At 48.9% G+C, this 15643-nt stretch overlaps 1 protein-coding gene across 1 annotated transcript in view; it reads right to left on the reverse strand.

Annotated features, from left to right (window-relative positions):
- The window catches only part of Dnm3 (dynamin 3), a 431668-nt gene that overhangs the window by 278887 nt on the left and 137138 nt on the right, over positions 1-15643 (reverse strand). Inside the window, exons 6-10 of the mRNA XM_026388451.2 lie at positions 14961-15121; positions 11208-11350; positions 8170-8305; positions 6016-6083; positions 3933-4071 (exon numbers count right to left, since the gene is read on the reverse strand). Of these exons, the coding sequence (XP_026244236.1) occupies positions 3933-4071; positions 6016-6083; positions 8170-8305; positions 11208-11350; positions 14961-15121 (647 nt within the window). The remainder of the gene's footprint in view (positions 1-3932; positions 4072-6015; positions 6084-8169; positions 8306-11207; positions 11351-14960; positions 15122-15643) is intronic.

Raw genomic sequence — 15643 nt, forward strand, 5'->3', positions numbered from 1 at the left:
AGCAGCTTTCCTCGGCCACACCCACCCACCATGGAGTTCCTGCCTTGGAGCCAGCCAACCATGGACTGCAACCTCTAAACACGGGAGGCAAAATAGATTGTTCCTCAACCTGTTGCTTCTCTCAGGTATTTTGTCTCAGTGAGGAACAGCTGACTGACACAGCATAAACTACTTTTGTCCCCAAGAAGTTTGTCCGTGAATAGGAAAGGCATGGCTGACCATGGGTTTATGGGCACTATTTTTTTTTAAATAAGGAGAGTCATAAAAAACTTAAGTGCTGATTTTTTTAAATGTGGAGGGGCTGGTGCAGCGCTTGCCTGGCACACACGAGGCCACACACGGGACGGAGGAGGCAGCAGCGCAGGAAACGGAAGAACCAGAAGAGCCAGTTCTCTAAGGAAGTGGGGATACGGGCTCGAGTCCAGCCTTGGTCGGGGATAAGGAAGCTTAGGGATCAGAGGACAAGACATTAACGGCCCCACTTCCAGGCAATGAAATCACGAGTGGAAGTGAGGAGGAAAGTTACAAGGGAAGTGATCTCGAGAGAAAAGGAAAGTTCAGCCTCACCACTCTGAAGAACAGAGGAAGTCATTGATGAAGAATACCCTGGACACTAGAGAGGGCAGACCCGGGGGGCGGGAGGGAAGGTACCGGGGAATGAGACTGATCCGTGGATGTTGTGTGCATGTACAAACACGGCATGATGGACCCCACTGTTACGGATGATCACGGTGCACCCCAAAACAACACCCTGAAGCACCACTGAGAGTCCTTAAGACTACACCAAGGTAGACTGTGGACATACTGCGGCACCAACCACACAAATGGGATGATTATCTTTGATTCCTCAGCAATCCGGGGGAGAGAGAAAACGAAATGAGAAATTTCCCCCCTCTTGGAGTTTCAGCAGGTGACAAAGTTAATTGCAGCAGGTTGAACCGCCAGGCCAGGAAAGTAAAGGTGGTCCCCTCCAACCCTCTCCACCATGGTGGGCTCCAAGGTTCACTGCTGGAAGCAGCAGACCCCAGGCCGGCTTTCCCATCTATACCCAGCAGTGTCAAGTGGACACTGAATTCCAAACCTCTGCTGAGTTCTTCCATCAATTCTCCAGTTAGCTCAGCTCCAAAGAAGTCAGGGAGGAGCGGTGAGCAACCTGCAAGCCCTAGAGTCGGAGTCTGTCACCTCTTGGTCAAACATGTGCTCATGAGGACGAGGGCCACAAGAGGTCACGGAAGTGCCCCACCAGTGGGGACTGAGGAGGGAACACAGGAGTCGGAGATCTCAAGAAGAGTGGTGCCGGGCATGATGACTACATGGGCACCGACGTCTTCCCCACTGAAGGCGAACTTGGGATGGAGAGGGAAAATGTCAGCCAGGTTCCAAACATCCTGACGGACACACGGAACAGCCAGGATGGATGGAGATGTTGCATCTGAGGGTGGAGGGACAGGTACCACCCAGACCATAAGGAAGACTTTGTCAAGAAGGTGATGAAATCGCGTTTGGAACCCACAAACAGAGAAGTAGGCCAATGTCTTGCCCGACTCAGGCCCTTAAATGTTTTAGGGTCGGGCCTTTGATGAAGGAAGCTACAGGGTAAACAATCATCTCAGGGAGAAAGCTAGGTTTTACTTTATGTAACGCAGACTATAGAATGTTTTGAGAAGACAGTAAAAATATTCAGGATGTTGATCCAGAGAGAATAATGGAAAGGGGAGTTCAAAGGCTGGAAAGCAAGAACAAAGCCGTGAGTGTCCAGGAACAGGCTGTCGGGACCAGGCCGACTGGTGATTTCCAGTAAGTCGGATAAAATAGGAAATGATAAAAAAAAAAAAGATTCATACATACCATAAACACTTTATATAACTTAAAACATAAAAGTACACACATGTGCCAATCTTTTGATGTAAGGCCAGGGCCTGCTCTCTGCACATGGTGCCGCTGTTTGGAGTTATGCATCTTCTGTCTTACATAAGCCACAGCCTTCATCTGTGATGCCCAGTTCTGCTTTCTTTAAAGCAGGAGCAGAACCTGATCAAACTGGCGAAATAATCTGAATGCAAAACTACCTAGACTCTCATAAGCCCCCACCACACATATGATTTTACCATTCTCCTGCCTCTGCCCGCTTAATAACGAAGTTTTGTAGCTAACATCTATCAAGACTTTCCAAAGCATTTGGCTTTGTTTGCACGGAAACAAAGCTCAGCCCTTCCTGCATTCCATCAGTTTATTCACTGTTCATTTCAGGTACATGACTGAAGTCAGGACAGCCGGCTAACCAGGTTTGAGAACAAGCTCAAGGCGATTGGCCCCCGGGAAGAAGGCAGCTTCACTGCTGGAGGCCAGAGTACAGAGGCCATCTCAGGAGGGGCTTCTCTCCGAGCTCATCTGTGGCCACCGTGACCGTCCCTGTGGTCACAGGGAAAGCAGCACCCCCTCAACCCTGCAAATGGGTTGAGAGATCAAGTGAAAGAGCTTTAAAAACCCAGGTGACAGGACAGGTTGCATTCTGCAGAGTGGACAAAGACAGCAGGGAGTGACGCGTGACTCCTTCACATTTCCGTAGGAGCGCTGGATAGAGTGCTTTTTCTCCTGTGTGCTCTCTCCTGCCTTCTCCCTCCGTCCCTGATCTCCTGGGGCTTTTCCCGTTTTTGGAAGAGAGGTTGGGAAGGGGAATGCAGTTAGAGCTCTCGGGGAGGAATCTGAACCTCCAGAATTACGTCTGGGTCCCAGGCTCCCGCCATGCCGTCCTCCTTCAGCCTCCACCTGGGAAGGTAGCCTGCCAGCCTCTACTACCTACCCCTCTCCTTCAGCTGAGCCTTTCTGACCGGTCATGGGACCAGTATTCACATTCATGCCATCATTTGTTCTCTTCCTCTTCTTCCCACTGTTTTTTCAGGGAGGTGAGTAACTCTGTGTAAGGGAAGTTAACAACAAACTAACAAAAACATCTGGGAGAGGCGGTGCATCCTGTAATCCCAGCGGCTCAGGAGGCTGAGACAGGAGGATAGCGAGTTCAAAGCCAGCCTCAGCAATTCACCCAAGCAATTCACCGAGACCCTGTCTCTAAATAAAATACAAAAAAGGCCTGGGGATGTTGCTCAGTGGTTAAATGCTAAATGCTCCTGGATTCAACCCTGCTACCAAAAAAAAAAAAAAAAAAAAAAAAAAAAAAAAAAAGCTAACAAAACCATAACTATCTGGACATAGAGAGATGGTGCTGATGCCTGTGGCAGCTATCATAAGCTTAGGCCCACCCTACCCCAGGCACCATCTTCCTAAGCAATCTTCTTCTGTTCCTTCTAGGAGGTACTCCTTCCATCCTCCTAGGAGTTCAACTGCCTCTGTCAATCAGCAATGGGAGTCCATAGGCTTTGGGCTTCATCTCCTTTAGTTTTCACTGAGGTGACATGATCCACATAAACCCAACCCACACATAAATGAGCAAGACCAGAGGGGTTAAGAATGATGCCTGAGGTCACACAGAATCTAGGTAAGTGGGCCTCCAAGGCTGGGCTCCAAACCCTTATACACTGCTCTTCTCAAAATGCCGCAGCTCAAGTGGAATCATTGATAATATACAAGAGTTTTCTTATCAATACACACAATATCAATGATTCTCATTGGAATCACCTTCATCCACACACTTTATAGGAAACATGACCATGGGGCGTTTATCCACTTGTTCTAACGGATGCTCAGCCCAGGCCCCCTCTCTCAGGCCCAGCCAACCTTTGGAATGGGCTAAGAGAAGGAGTTCATCTGCCCATCAGGACAGCCCTTCCCACCCAACACGTCCACAGTCCCTCCCTGGACCAACACAAAATGTCTGTGACAAGGCCAGGGTCAGGGAGCGAGACCATGCCCTGGAACAGGAGTGGCGGCTGGGTCCCAGGGCACCTGCTGGGAGGCCAGGCGGTCCAGCTCACCTTCTTGGTGCACTTCTTGACAGTGTTGATCAGCTCCTGCATCACCAGGTCCACGCTCTTCAGGGAAGGCCCTTTCAGCTTCACGATCTGCTTTTTGACTATCGCTTCAAATGCCATGTCCGGAGTAAACAGCCCCGTCCTGGATGCAGGAGAGAAAGGACTGTGCTAGACATAAACCATGGAGTGGCACCCAATACTCTGAAAAATGTTTAGATTGTCACGTAAGGTAGTAAGCACCAAAAGTTATGTAGCATGGTTCTACCCACAATGCTACTCCACAGTAAGTGCCAAGCTACGGGAGGTTACAAACGATGCTCAAGGGCTGGGGACGTAGCTCGGTGGGACGGCGCTTGCCCAGCATGGGCAAGGTCTGACATTCCATGTCCAGGACCTCCCTCCCTTGCCCACCATTCCCACACAAACGCCCAATATATTTTCTTGACTTATGATGTAAGTTGTAACTAATATTTAACCGTCACTTCATTACTCCAAATCAGTAGAAGGAAATGCAGCGGGCCCTTCATATTGTTGGGCTACACCTCTGTGGATTCAGCCGTTACTAACTGGAAATATCCAGAGAAAAACTGTATCTCTACTGAGCACGTACAGACTTATTTCTTGTCACTGTCTGAAAAATACAGTCTAAAAATACAACTATTTACAGAGCATTTACATAGAACTGGGTCTTGTAAGTCATCTAAATCTAAAGGACAGGGAGGATGTGCTGTGTTACCTTGCATTCAGGTTGCTTCTATGTAACTTTCACTTGTTAAATCATGTTTGGCCTTTGTACATAAACTCCAGAAATGTGTTTCAAAATATTGTCCTAGTTCTTTGAAGAACTTGCTGTGGACAGAACGTATGTGTCCCCTAGAAATTCTCCCCAGTGTGACGGTGTCAGGAGGTGGAGCTTTGGGGAGGCAGCAGGCCATTAAGGGTGGAGCTCTAGTGGACACGATCATGCCCTGTAGAGGCATTGATCAGCCAGCTCTGTCTGCCAGGGAGGACACAGGAAAGCCAGCGGCCAGCAAATCAGAGGAAGGTCCTCCCCAGAGCGCCCTGTGCTGGAACCCTGAGCTTGGCCTTCCACCCTACAGAACGGTGAGACACCGTGTCGCTGGTTTTAGTCACTCATCTATGATCATTTGTTGTATCAGCCTGAAAAGACTAAAGAACGTCACTTAGAACATTCTCATTCTGCACAGGGGAAATCCGGGCCCCATTCTCCCTGTCCACCCTGGCCCTCTGCTCTCCCATCCACCTTCCTCCGACCAATCACGTGTGAAGTCCTCGCCCCACAAAACCTGCCGCACCTTCCCACCTCTACCCTGGGCTCAGCCTGCCTCCTTCCCGGGAGCCCTTCCCGCCCTCCAGCCTCAGCAAGGCCATTCCCTCTCCTCCTTCCCACCACAGCTTTACCACCGCACATGCACTCACAAGCACTTGCCCGCCTCGCACACGCACTCACAAGCACATGCCCGCCTCACACACACGCACAGACAAGCACACATTCACCTCACCTGAACACACACAGACAAGCACACATTCACCTCACCTGAACACACACAGACAAGCACACATCCCGCTCTCACAAGCACACAAGCATAAGTCCGCACACACCTTGGCGGTCTGATAGCGTCCTATCAACAGGCAGAGTTCCACTCCTAAGTAACCTCCATCATTCCCTTTCTCAGTCTCATTCCACAACTCGGTTAAAAGGAACCAGTGTCTCCTCTGTGCCAGTGATGTGCTCAGGAGCACCTGGGGCCTCCCTCCCTGAAACCCAGCTCGAAGCCAAAACCTTGGGAGTCCCAGGCTGTGGAGATCAGGGTCTCGCCCTTCTCTGTGTCTTCCACTGTGCAGAAAGTAGCTTGGTTTTGTTTTGTTTTCATTGGGAAAAAAAAAAAAAAAACCTGACTGTGGCACGGTAGTAAGTTACCAGTGAGCCCAGACTAAGGGGTCCCATTTCTTCCTCCTGCCTCTGCACCCGCCTCTGTCCGGAGGATGGGAAGGCTACTTCTCTAGCCAACATTCCCTTTCTTTGGTAGCTTGAACTGAACACAGGAAAACACCAGAAACTTGCCTGATCCCGTGTATGTTTTTGATGGCATAGCTGATTTCTCTTCGCAGTTCTTTCTCATTGAACTCCATCTGCAGATGCAAAATGAGCCACGGTTATGACATTTAATGCCTTTGAATAATAATGTTGTTGAATATTGCAGAACAAAAATAACTTGACTGAGTTATTAATAAACGGATACTCATGTCTCTCCTAAGCTAAACCCAGATGGTCAAAACATCTGTTTATATGAAGTTCAAGGCAACGTAGGACCCGAGGGATTTCTGGGAGTCATAGTGCAGCAGATTTTAACTTTATTATATTTAAGAGGTGCTGGGCATAAAGGATGACTTCTAGACATTAAGCTGGCCACTCGCTGATTCTTTTGCTGCATATCAATGAACCTGCGTAAGTGAGAGTGTCACCTGCCCGGCAGCAGCACGCCGTCCTGAGGTTACCGATGGCTGTCTTTTCTCCCTGGCCACTTCAACCACCTGCGTTCAAGGCTCTTTATAAAAGGAAATTAATAATATTTCGCCAAGCCAATATAGGATAGAATGCTGGGTGAACGTTTCCCCGAAGCCCTGGGTACCATAAATCTATTTGGAAGAAGGATCAAAGTGTCACAGAGCTGAGTCCTGGGAGGGCGATCCCGCGAACGCAGGTTCACCTGACTCGGGACTCGGCCGCTCCAGTCCCACTTCTTGTTGATTCCTCCCTCGTGCTTTATGCCCTAGAACCTTGACTTACCTCCGTCTCTACCAAACCCTGTGGCCACACAGTTCGGAGCCTTTGTCCTTCTCCCTTCTGCCACACCCTGTGGCCACACAGTTGGGAGCCTTTGTCCTTCTCCCCTCTGCCACCTCTTCCTGCTCTTCTGGCTCCCCGTCCTGCCTGCTCAGCTCAGCAGCCTGGCTGCCTGGAGGACTTGGGCTGGGATCCACATCTGGGGGCTGTCTCCAGAGCACCCTGAAGCTCATCACTCATCACACTTTAATAAAACAACCCACTTACCCGTCTGCTGCCCACAGCAGGAGCAGCAAGTAGCAGTCCCTGGAACGACTCAGCTGCCTTTGTTTCACACTCCGCGAGTGCACAACAGAGCCCCATTCACACCTCCAGACGATCACTGCTTCTCCTCATTCTCCTCATGTGATGGGCACCACCGCTCAGCTCAAAGCCAAAACGTGGGAGTCCTATCTAGTCTTGTCTTCCACCCCCATATCAATCCAAGCCCTGCTGACCTCACCTCTCAAATCCCAAGAGGCGCACCTCTCTCTCTCTCTCTCTCTCTCTCTCTCTCTCTCTCTCTCTCTCCAGGTCATTTAGTGGGACACCACAGAAATTTAAGTTTTAGGGTCTCCCCCGAGCACAAGATCCCCTTCAAGACCCTAGGCCTCACTGTGTGTTTCGATTTATATTTTACTTTCTTCTTGAGAGCTCTGAGGTTGTAGACAGTGGACGTGCCTTGGGCCTGACCTCACTCTTTTCCTTACCTTACCCTTCTCTTGCTCTTTAGGGGCCAGCAGGCCCTGTGTTTTCTAGCATTTAGCCAAAGTGGCCACACTCCTGCTTAAAACCCTCCACTGCTAAGTGTGAACACCTCACCCCGACCTCGGAAGCCCGTGTGAACCGAGCAGCTCCTTCCCGTCTGGACCCCCGGGCGCCTCTGCCTTCTCAGCTCTGCACCAGCCCGTGGCTCTTCACCTGCCCTGGGGCCTTGCCCACGAGGTGCTCTTCTGGCTGGGGCTTAAATGTCCCTCGCTCACAGAGAACTGGCCCGACATCCCATGAAAAGTGGCGGTCACTTCCCGTTGCCAAAATACCACTTTTTTATGTTCACGTTTGTTCATTTTCTGTGCCTCTTTATTAGACCAATTAAAATCTCCCAGGTCTTCCTCAGTGGCCCCTGGAACTCCGAGTCATAGAAGGGCCTGGGAAATATTGAATTGGACAACATCTCAACTCGTTTTTATTGAAACGATTTGGAATGTTGTGAAATTTCCACTAAGTAAAAATCAGAAAAGAAAATTTCTCTCCTGAATGTCATTCCCCGAGTACAGAGGTTTTTGTCCAAAGGACCATCACTGACCCAAACCATTCAGGTAGCGTCAGGGCAAGAGGCTGGTAAAACAGAACACGGAAATGAAGCAGGGGGAGACGTCATTCAGTACGAACCTTCACTATCTCAAAAGGAAAGCGCTCGTGGAAAATGCGATTGATTTTAGCACCGCCGGAGAGCTCCAGGGTGTCCACTTGGTCCCCTGACCCTTCGATTCTCTTCTCAAAGTCCACCGCGAATTGCTGAACCATCCTAGAATTGAGACGGTCGAGTTAGAGGTGGCTGGCTTGGCTCTGCTTGGCTCTTGCTATCCTTTCCTGGGGTTCCTAGTGGCACCTACTGGTGGAGTTGACCCTGTGCTTTGTTCTGCTTTCAGAACATTATTATAAGAAACACACATGGTTAAGATTTATTTCAGACAATTACTAGAGTAAATACCTTCAGTATCTTTGTCTTTCATTGCATTCTGCTCACTTGGCTGCAATCATGAAATGGTGTTTAAAGAATATCTGACATAAAAATTCAAGTGTCACAATAAAACTTGTAAAATAGTCAAATGGAGCTCAGCTCCTGTGACCCCACCCTGGTCCACAGTCCCCGCTGCTCCAGGTGAACCTCCTCACACTTGGGGATCACTCTTGGTTCCTCCAGTACCAAAGCCTCAATCTCTCCTCATGCTATAAATTTGCCCCAGGTGATCTGAGGGTGGCTTTAAGGGTCATCAAGAACTAGTTTTTCCGACCTTCAGTGCTAGCCCCTGCTTCCTGGGAGTTGTTGGCCATATACCCAGCTGCCTGCTGGACAGTGATTTTCTCTGAACTCCATGCACCTAGAACCTGAACCACTGACATCTCCTACTCCCGACCTGCTCATTCTCCTGCTCTCCCGACTTTCCCCTCAGGGTGGAAGGCACGCCCTCAAGGCAGGGACCCCAGGGCACCTGTGCTGCTCCTGCCTGGCATTTCCAGGTAGCCACCACCTGTTGATCACTCCGCCTCCTTTTGTCCCACAGACAAGAGACTCTTCTTCTTCACCCCGGATGCTGCCTGGGTTCAGCCCTGAACAACTCTTCCTGGGGTTTCTGACACCCAAGGTTCTTCATGGTCTGACCCTGGCAGCCCCTGAGCCCACCTCTAAGCACTCCTCCATGCTCACCTTCTCAGCTCACCTGGGGAGGACACTGTCAGTGCCCCGCCCCTCCTCACCCACCACCATTCCTTAGGGCCGCCCAGGTCAGGCCCCTCCTCTGCCTCCAGCCCAGCACATAGCGGCCCACACGCTGCCTGTCCCCAAGGACAAGGGCCATGCATTTTAGCCATCTCCCCTAATTCGGCACATTATACATATTCACTAAATATTTGTTCAATGAAGAGATAAATTCTCTTAAGGTAAAAATTCAAAATCTACGAGGAAAAAAAAAATCCAGACCATCTAAAATATTTTTTTAAAATTCTCTTTCATCAAGATTGTGGGCCAATTAAATAATCACAAATTCTTAGGCCAGAAAAACTAGAGTGTGACTGGGCTCAGCTCTGTTTCATGTGTGTGCTGTTACTTTTAAACACCTAGAAAGGCAATAACGGGACACATACTCTCAAACACTGGAGAAGATTAGAAAATCCAATTTTGGCTGCTCTTTCCCCACCTGGACCCCCGACTGATCCTAGACCAAGTTGTGCTGAAGGTCACATATTCTCCAGCCTCCTCCTTCCCGGGACAACTCCTCTCCTACTTCGGGGTCTCAAGTGTTATTTTCTCTCTGACTCAATGCCTTTCCTCAGTGTAACTCTTCGTCATCTGGGCTCCTACCATTTCACACTTCCCAGAAACACGGCATTTATCAGCTCTGTGTCTAAACAATTAATAGCTTCTATATCTGTACCCCCTGCTCCACCCTGACCCCTTCCTGGGAGCAACAGAGGGATTCATCATGGACTCCCTGGAGGACCACACAGAGCCAGGCCCTGAGGACAGCACACACAGAGATCAGAGGAGGAGGGGGGGGGAGGAGAGGAAGGCAGGAGGGAGGGAAGAAACAGGCCAGAGAGGAGAGGCCTCCGAGGGGAGCCGAGTCAGCCTTCGTAAGCGACAGTTCAGTGGGAAGTTCTGTCACCTGAGCCCCACGAAGGAAGTCGAGACCCAGTCTCTGCATCCCAGTTTCAGTTGGATGATAAGATAATGACTAGGGCCTGGGCAGAACCCGCCTCCTTCCCCTGTGTCTTCAACAGTTTTCACAAGTGCTTAACCACACCCAAGAATAGAAAGAAAGAGTAACAGAGAAGAGCTACATAGCTCCTCAACTTTTAAATGAGGAAATGGGATGCATTGAGGATGGCATTTAAATCATTCACATGGTTGAGAACCTCCCCACCAAGAAAGGAATTCTAATACCAAACTAAGGGTGTTTCCACTGAGAGCCTGCAGTGGTGAAGGTGCCACAGAGGGGACCAACACTGTCTTGGAGGTGGACCTGGGCACGTTGCGCACAGGGTTAGGGAACAGACAGGCCTGAAGCAGTCAGAGAGAGGGTGATGTGCGAGACCTGGTGGCTGCCGATTCCTAGCAACTGACATCCTGCCCCAAGGCCGCTGGTGTGAGTCTACCAGCCCCAGGGCAGGAGGGAGAAGATGCTTGGCGATTTTCACATTTGTATTTTTATGGTGCTACATTAAAATCATTACCAGAAAGGAAAATAAATTAAAACATGGCCTGATTGTCTGTATGTTGTTATTTTTTTTTAACTAAATTCCAGGTTCTTGTTCCATTGAAAAACGCACCTAGATAAATCACATGAAATAAGGGAAATAAAAAGATCATATGGACAAGGGACATCAATGCCAACGGTTGTAAAAGTCAGACGATGTTTTCATGTATTTACTCACTTCTAAGACTAAGGACAAACAGTAGCCTCCTGCGTTATCACTCCTGACTTTACTCACTGAAGACAATTTTGGAAAGACAACTATTGAACTCGGGAGGAGCCGTTGGTTAAATTCATAATAACAGCATCAGATTAAAAACTGCTTCCAGAAGACATAAAAACTCAAGGGTCACAGTGTATCACTGAGCCTCATCCACAACAACATGACAAATAGGCCGCAGCCAAGGACAAGGACACGAGCTTCAGGTGAGCAGGGGGGAGGAAGCCACCTACTGCAGCAGGGCCTTGGTCTTCCGGGTGGGGTCCTCGGGCTTGAAGTTCCTGAAGGCTTCTACTTCGTGCTCGATGGACAGCAGCTGCCCCTGCAGTTTGTTCCTGAAGTTTGGCAGGGTGTCTCGAATGTGGTTCGTAAGTTGCTAAATAGAACAAAACAAAATCACACACGTGTCTACAGTAGATTAAAGATGAACTCACGCGACAAAAACCAGCCTCCACTGTGTTCCTGGTCATTCACAACCTTAGAAATGACAGGGACATCAGAGGCCATGAGGGAGACAGTCTCCACTGCCCTGCAGATGCTCAGACTCCTCCGCTGACAGTCTCTCCTTTGGTGAACACACAATGTCACGAGTGGGCTGCCCAGGAGCGCTGCCGTGTGGACGACGCATCAGATCATACATAGGAGGGAACCTGACCCGAGACCCGGGTGGAAATGAAGGAAGTCAAGAGCTGGAGGTGCTGCTCCAAGTTTCTAAGGCCAAATGGGCCAGTGCGAGGGGAGCTCAGGTGGCCAGGGCTGCCACCAGCACCTGCCAGCCCCTTGCTTCCTGGCCCCTCTCCCTCTAGACCCCAGGGCAGGCCTGGCTGGTCCTCAGCTGGTGCCTTCAAGAGACTGAATGGAAAACCGTGTGACTAAGGGAGAGAAAGCTCTCTCTGCTATTGAGGACTCCACCTGACCTGGCCGGGGGGCATTTCCTCTGAGGTCAGCTGCCACCTCAAGCTCAATACAGTGAAAACAACTCAGAAGAACAAAGTTGGGAAAAGGTGGGGTAGTGCACACCTGTAAATCCCAGCGACTCAGGAGGCCGAGGCAGAATTGCAAGCTGGAGGCCACCCTGGCAACTCAATGGGATCCTCAGCAACTTAGAGACACCCTGTCTCAAAATAAAAAGGGCCAGGGATGCGGCTCACAGGTAGACCACCCCTGCATTCAATCTCCAACATGGGAGAAAAAAAAAGATGGTTCAGTTCTCTGCGTTATGTTCTTTCTGCAATGTAGTGACAGAAAATTCTGAAAATGATGATGATCATCTTGATCTGCTTAAGTAATAAACTTAGAATTGAGAGAAAGAGATGAACTTCACAGAAATGCAGCAAAAATAATTTAAAAGGAAAGTAAACATCCCCAGATTGATGGAAGGAATGATTTTAACTCATCATAAAGATGATTTATGTGCATCCAAGTTAAACGAATATATGCAGCCAATAAAGCCACAGTTAATTAACTGTCACTATTCTCTATCATTCCTCTGCCCACAGTGTGGATTTCTGCTGTGGGTATGAATCAGGAAAAAACAGAACAGAGGCCGGGATCTCCAAGAGCAGTGTCCAAAGAGACAAAGACCCAAATCTAAGAGGAGCAGCCACCATGAAAAACCAGCAACTGCCAAATGGGCCTGGAGCTGGAAATAATGAACACACTGGGTTTCCACTCTTTGCTCCTCAGACTTCTCAACAGTAAAGCGACACTGTGGCCATCCTTTGCTCTCTGGAGCACGTCTTGCCTTGGCTCGCATCACCTGGGTTCCTCTAACTCTTCTCCTGGCCATTCTGGATGCACCTTCTCCGTCTCCTTTAACAATTCATGCTCCTCGCCAGACTGTGAATTTCCAATTTCTCAGATCTGGTCCGAGGCCTCTTCTCATTCCACCCAGGGCTTCGGCAAACACACAAACACACGCTGCTGCTAAAATGTCAACTCCAGACAGGACTTCATCTCTGCTGCGGGCATGTGTGCCTGGCCCCTGCGTGGCTTCTCCTCCTGGGTGTGTCCATGACACCTCAGCCTCAACTTGTCCCAAACAAGTACCTCATCTGACCCTTGCTGGGCTCCCTATAGTGCTGCCTGCAGATCAGCATAGAAGCTAGGAATGTCCTTGACTCTATATCTGTCACCCAATAGAGCTCATCTGTCACCAAGTTCTCAATTTTCCTAAACATTCCTCAAAGCTCCTGTGTCACTTCCCAATGGCCCTACGTGAGACTGAGCTACTGGAACTTTTATTATTTTTAGCCACCTGCCCTTCCTGGTTTTACTCCTAACTGGCCGACTCTTGGTCTTCTTATGGCAATACCATATTCTTTTTAACTGTCAGACCTGAGCCTGTCAATACCCTCCCTCAGATTTCCTAAATAGCTCCCTACTGCTCCCTGGGTGAGAGCCCAATCTTTACTCTGGTCTAAGAACATCCCAGGACCCTGCCACCGTCCATGTCTCCACGTGCCCCTCTCACAATTGGCCCCTTCCTTCTTCTCCCCCTAGTCTGGTGGTGTTTCCTTCAGTTCCTCACAATCATCACACCTTTGTCCAGATTGTCTATAGACATGGTGCCTCCGAATCAGAAGGACTGGCACACATAGAATTAGCAAGAAAGTTGTTCTAGTTTCAAATACAATATGAAAACCTTTGAAACAGCAATTATACAGAAGAGATGTTCAGGGTAAAATGCGTTCAACTTTCAATCAACACAATCCAATTGTGTCAAAAGTGGGGGATCATCTGCATGATATAATTGCGATCATCTCCTATTTTTTAAATACGCAAAATCTAATTTATTTACAACTCTTTCCAATGGTATTAGTGATTTTCCTATAGGATTTTTTTCAGGTTATTTGTCATTTTCTTAGGCCAATGTAGGGTTGAAAGCGGTGGTCTGACACAAGTTTTACCACTACTGACTACAGGGTGAGAATGTCACGGTTCCTGCACGACAAAACAGTGCTCCTCCTCAAGGCTATTCATATTTTAAAAGGGATACAACCAAGGGCTGCCTCTGAGATTCCAAATTCTCTTTTAGCCTAATTAAGAATATGAACGTCACCAAAGTCACTTAAAATACAAGTGCACCTCTCCTTCCTATTTTCTAAAACCTCCGCTGTCTTATCTCCATGGTTCAGATATCATGTCCTTAACTGTGACCACCTCTACTCACCCTTCCAGGATCTGATGTCAGAGCGTCTGTGACCACCTGACCAGGCTCACGGAGGAAGGGGGAAAGCTTAGCGAATGGGGATGTCTGTAGGGAAAACTGCTCTCGGTAAATGTCACTGTCATCAAAACTCAGGAAGGGTGACCCCGGAACCAGGGCATTTGTCGTGATGCTTGACCACCACAGGGGACGCAACGTCTGTACCAGGGAACGTGTGCTGAGGCCTTGTGACAGAGGCATGAAGTGTGTGAGGCATGTGGCGGGGCAGGGAGACAGGGGGCCCGGTCTGATTCTATTTATTGGGGGAAAATGGGTTATCTGGGAAAGTGTTTAGATGAGTGGCAATCATGATGACTTCATCAGGATTTGTTGTTTTGAAAAATTTAAATAAAGGAACAAATCAATCCTAAACAAAACCAGAAAAATAAAAAATCTAACAGAAAGTCTAACCTAACCATTACGGCTTGGAATTCCACAGACAGATCCCGAGTGATCCTCGTTTCAGAGCTACACAAGTTTAAATGCTCAGGAGAACTAGGACGTGTGGTAAGAGAATGCATGCTCAAATGCACACGGGCTTCGCCTCCTAAGGAGACCCTTGTCTGTGCTGTGAGCCCGGCCCCCCGACGGCCCCCTCCGCTAAGGCCAACTCAGCTCGCAGGACAGCACCCGCCGAGCACCCACAGTCACTGTTTAACCCCTTTCATTTAAGCTGGACGTCTTGCTTCAGAAAAGAGAAATCCAAAAATAAGATATTTAAATCCCAGTGGCCTACACATTTTGTAACTGTTCTTGTGGCTTTAAAGAATGTCTTTACCTGATTCAGGACCTTCTGAAGGTGCGGGGTCCCCATCCGGTCAGCAATGTGTCTGTAGGCCGGATGTGAAAGAAAAAATTTCCTTTCTGCCAACATGGCTGCTTTAATGTCCTTCTTTCCGTCTATGTCCTTCTGGCTCCGGTTGACCACCCCCACGTAACCTGAAACAACAAACACACCACCACACGGCCCCATGGGGCTCGGCACTCTCCTGTAACTGTTCTGGGGAGATCTCAGGGCTCTCCCACAGACTGAGGGAGGTAGGCAAGTGGGTCTGGGGGCCTGAAGACTGGGCCCCTTTACAAAACTCCATTGAGACAATGATATTTTAACCAAGACCTCAGACTTGCCTAGGGATGATACCCCTCACATTTAAAAGCCATATGCATTTTAAGAGAGAATGTCTCTTCGCAGTTGTGTTGCGGGATCGTCAAGACCACACGTACAACAGAATGGTATCCATATTTGTGTGATCTATGGTGAATATCTATACCCTCCTTCAAACCCCTTCTTTTTCCTGTTTTCTTACCACTGTTATGTTAAGGAATAGTTCTCCTTTTGGATCATTTTTAACACCTCCTGTGGGAATACAGTGCCATTCCATAAAGAGTGTAGCTGATAATAAATCCAAGCCTGAGGACAGGGAGACCATTAAGCCCGTGCCTCCCCATGACTTGCAGTTG

The sequence above is a fragment of the Urocitellus parryii genome, chromosome 9 (genome assembly GCF_045843805.1).
Source record: "Urocitellus parryii isolate mUroPar1 chromosome 9, mUroPar1.hap1, whole genome shotgun sequence".
NCBI classification, from domain to species: Eukaryota; Metazoa; Chordata; class Mammalia; order Rodentia; family Sciuridae; genus Urocitellus; species Urocitellus parryii.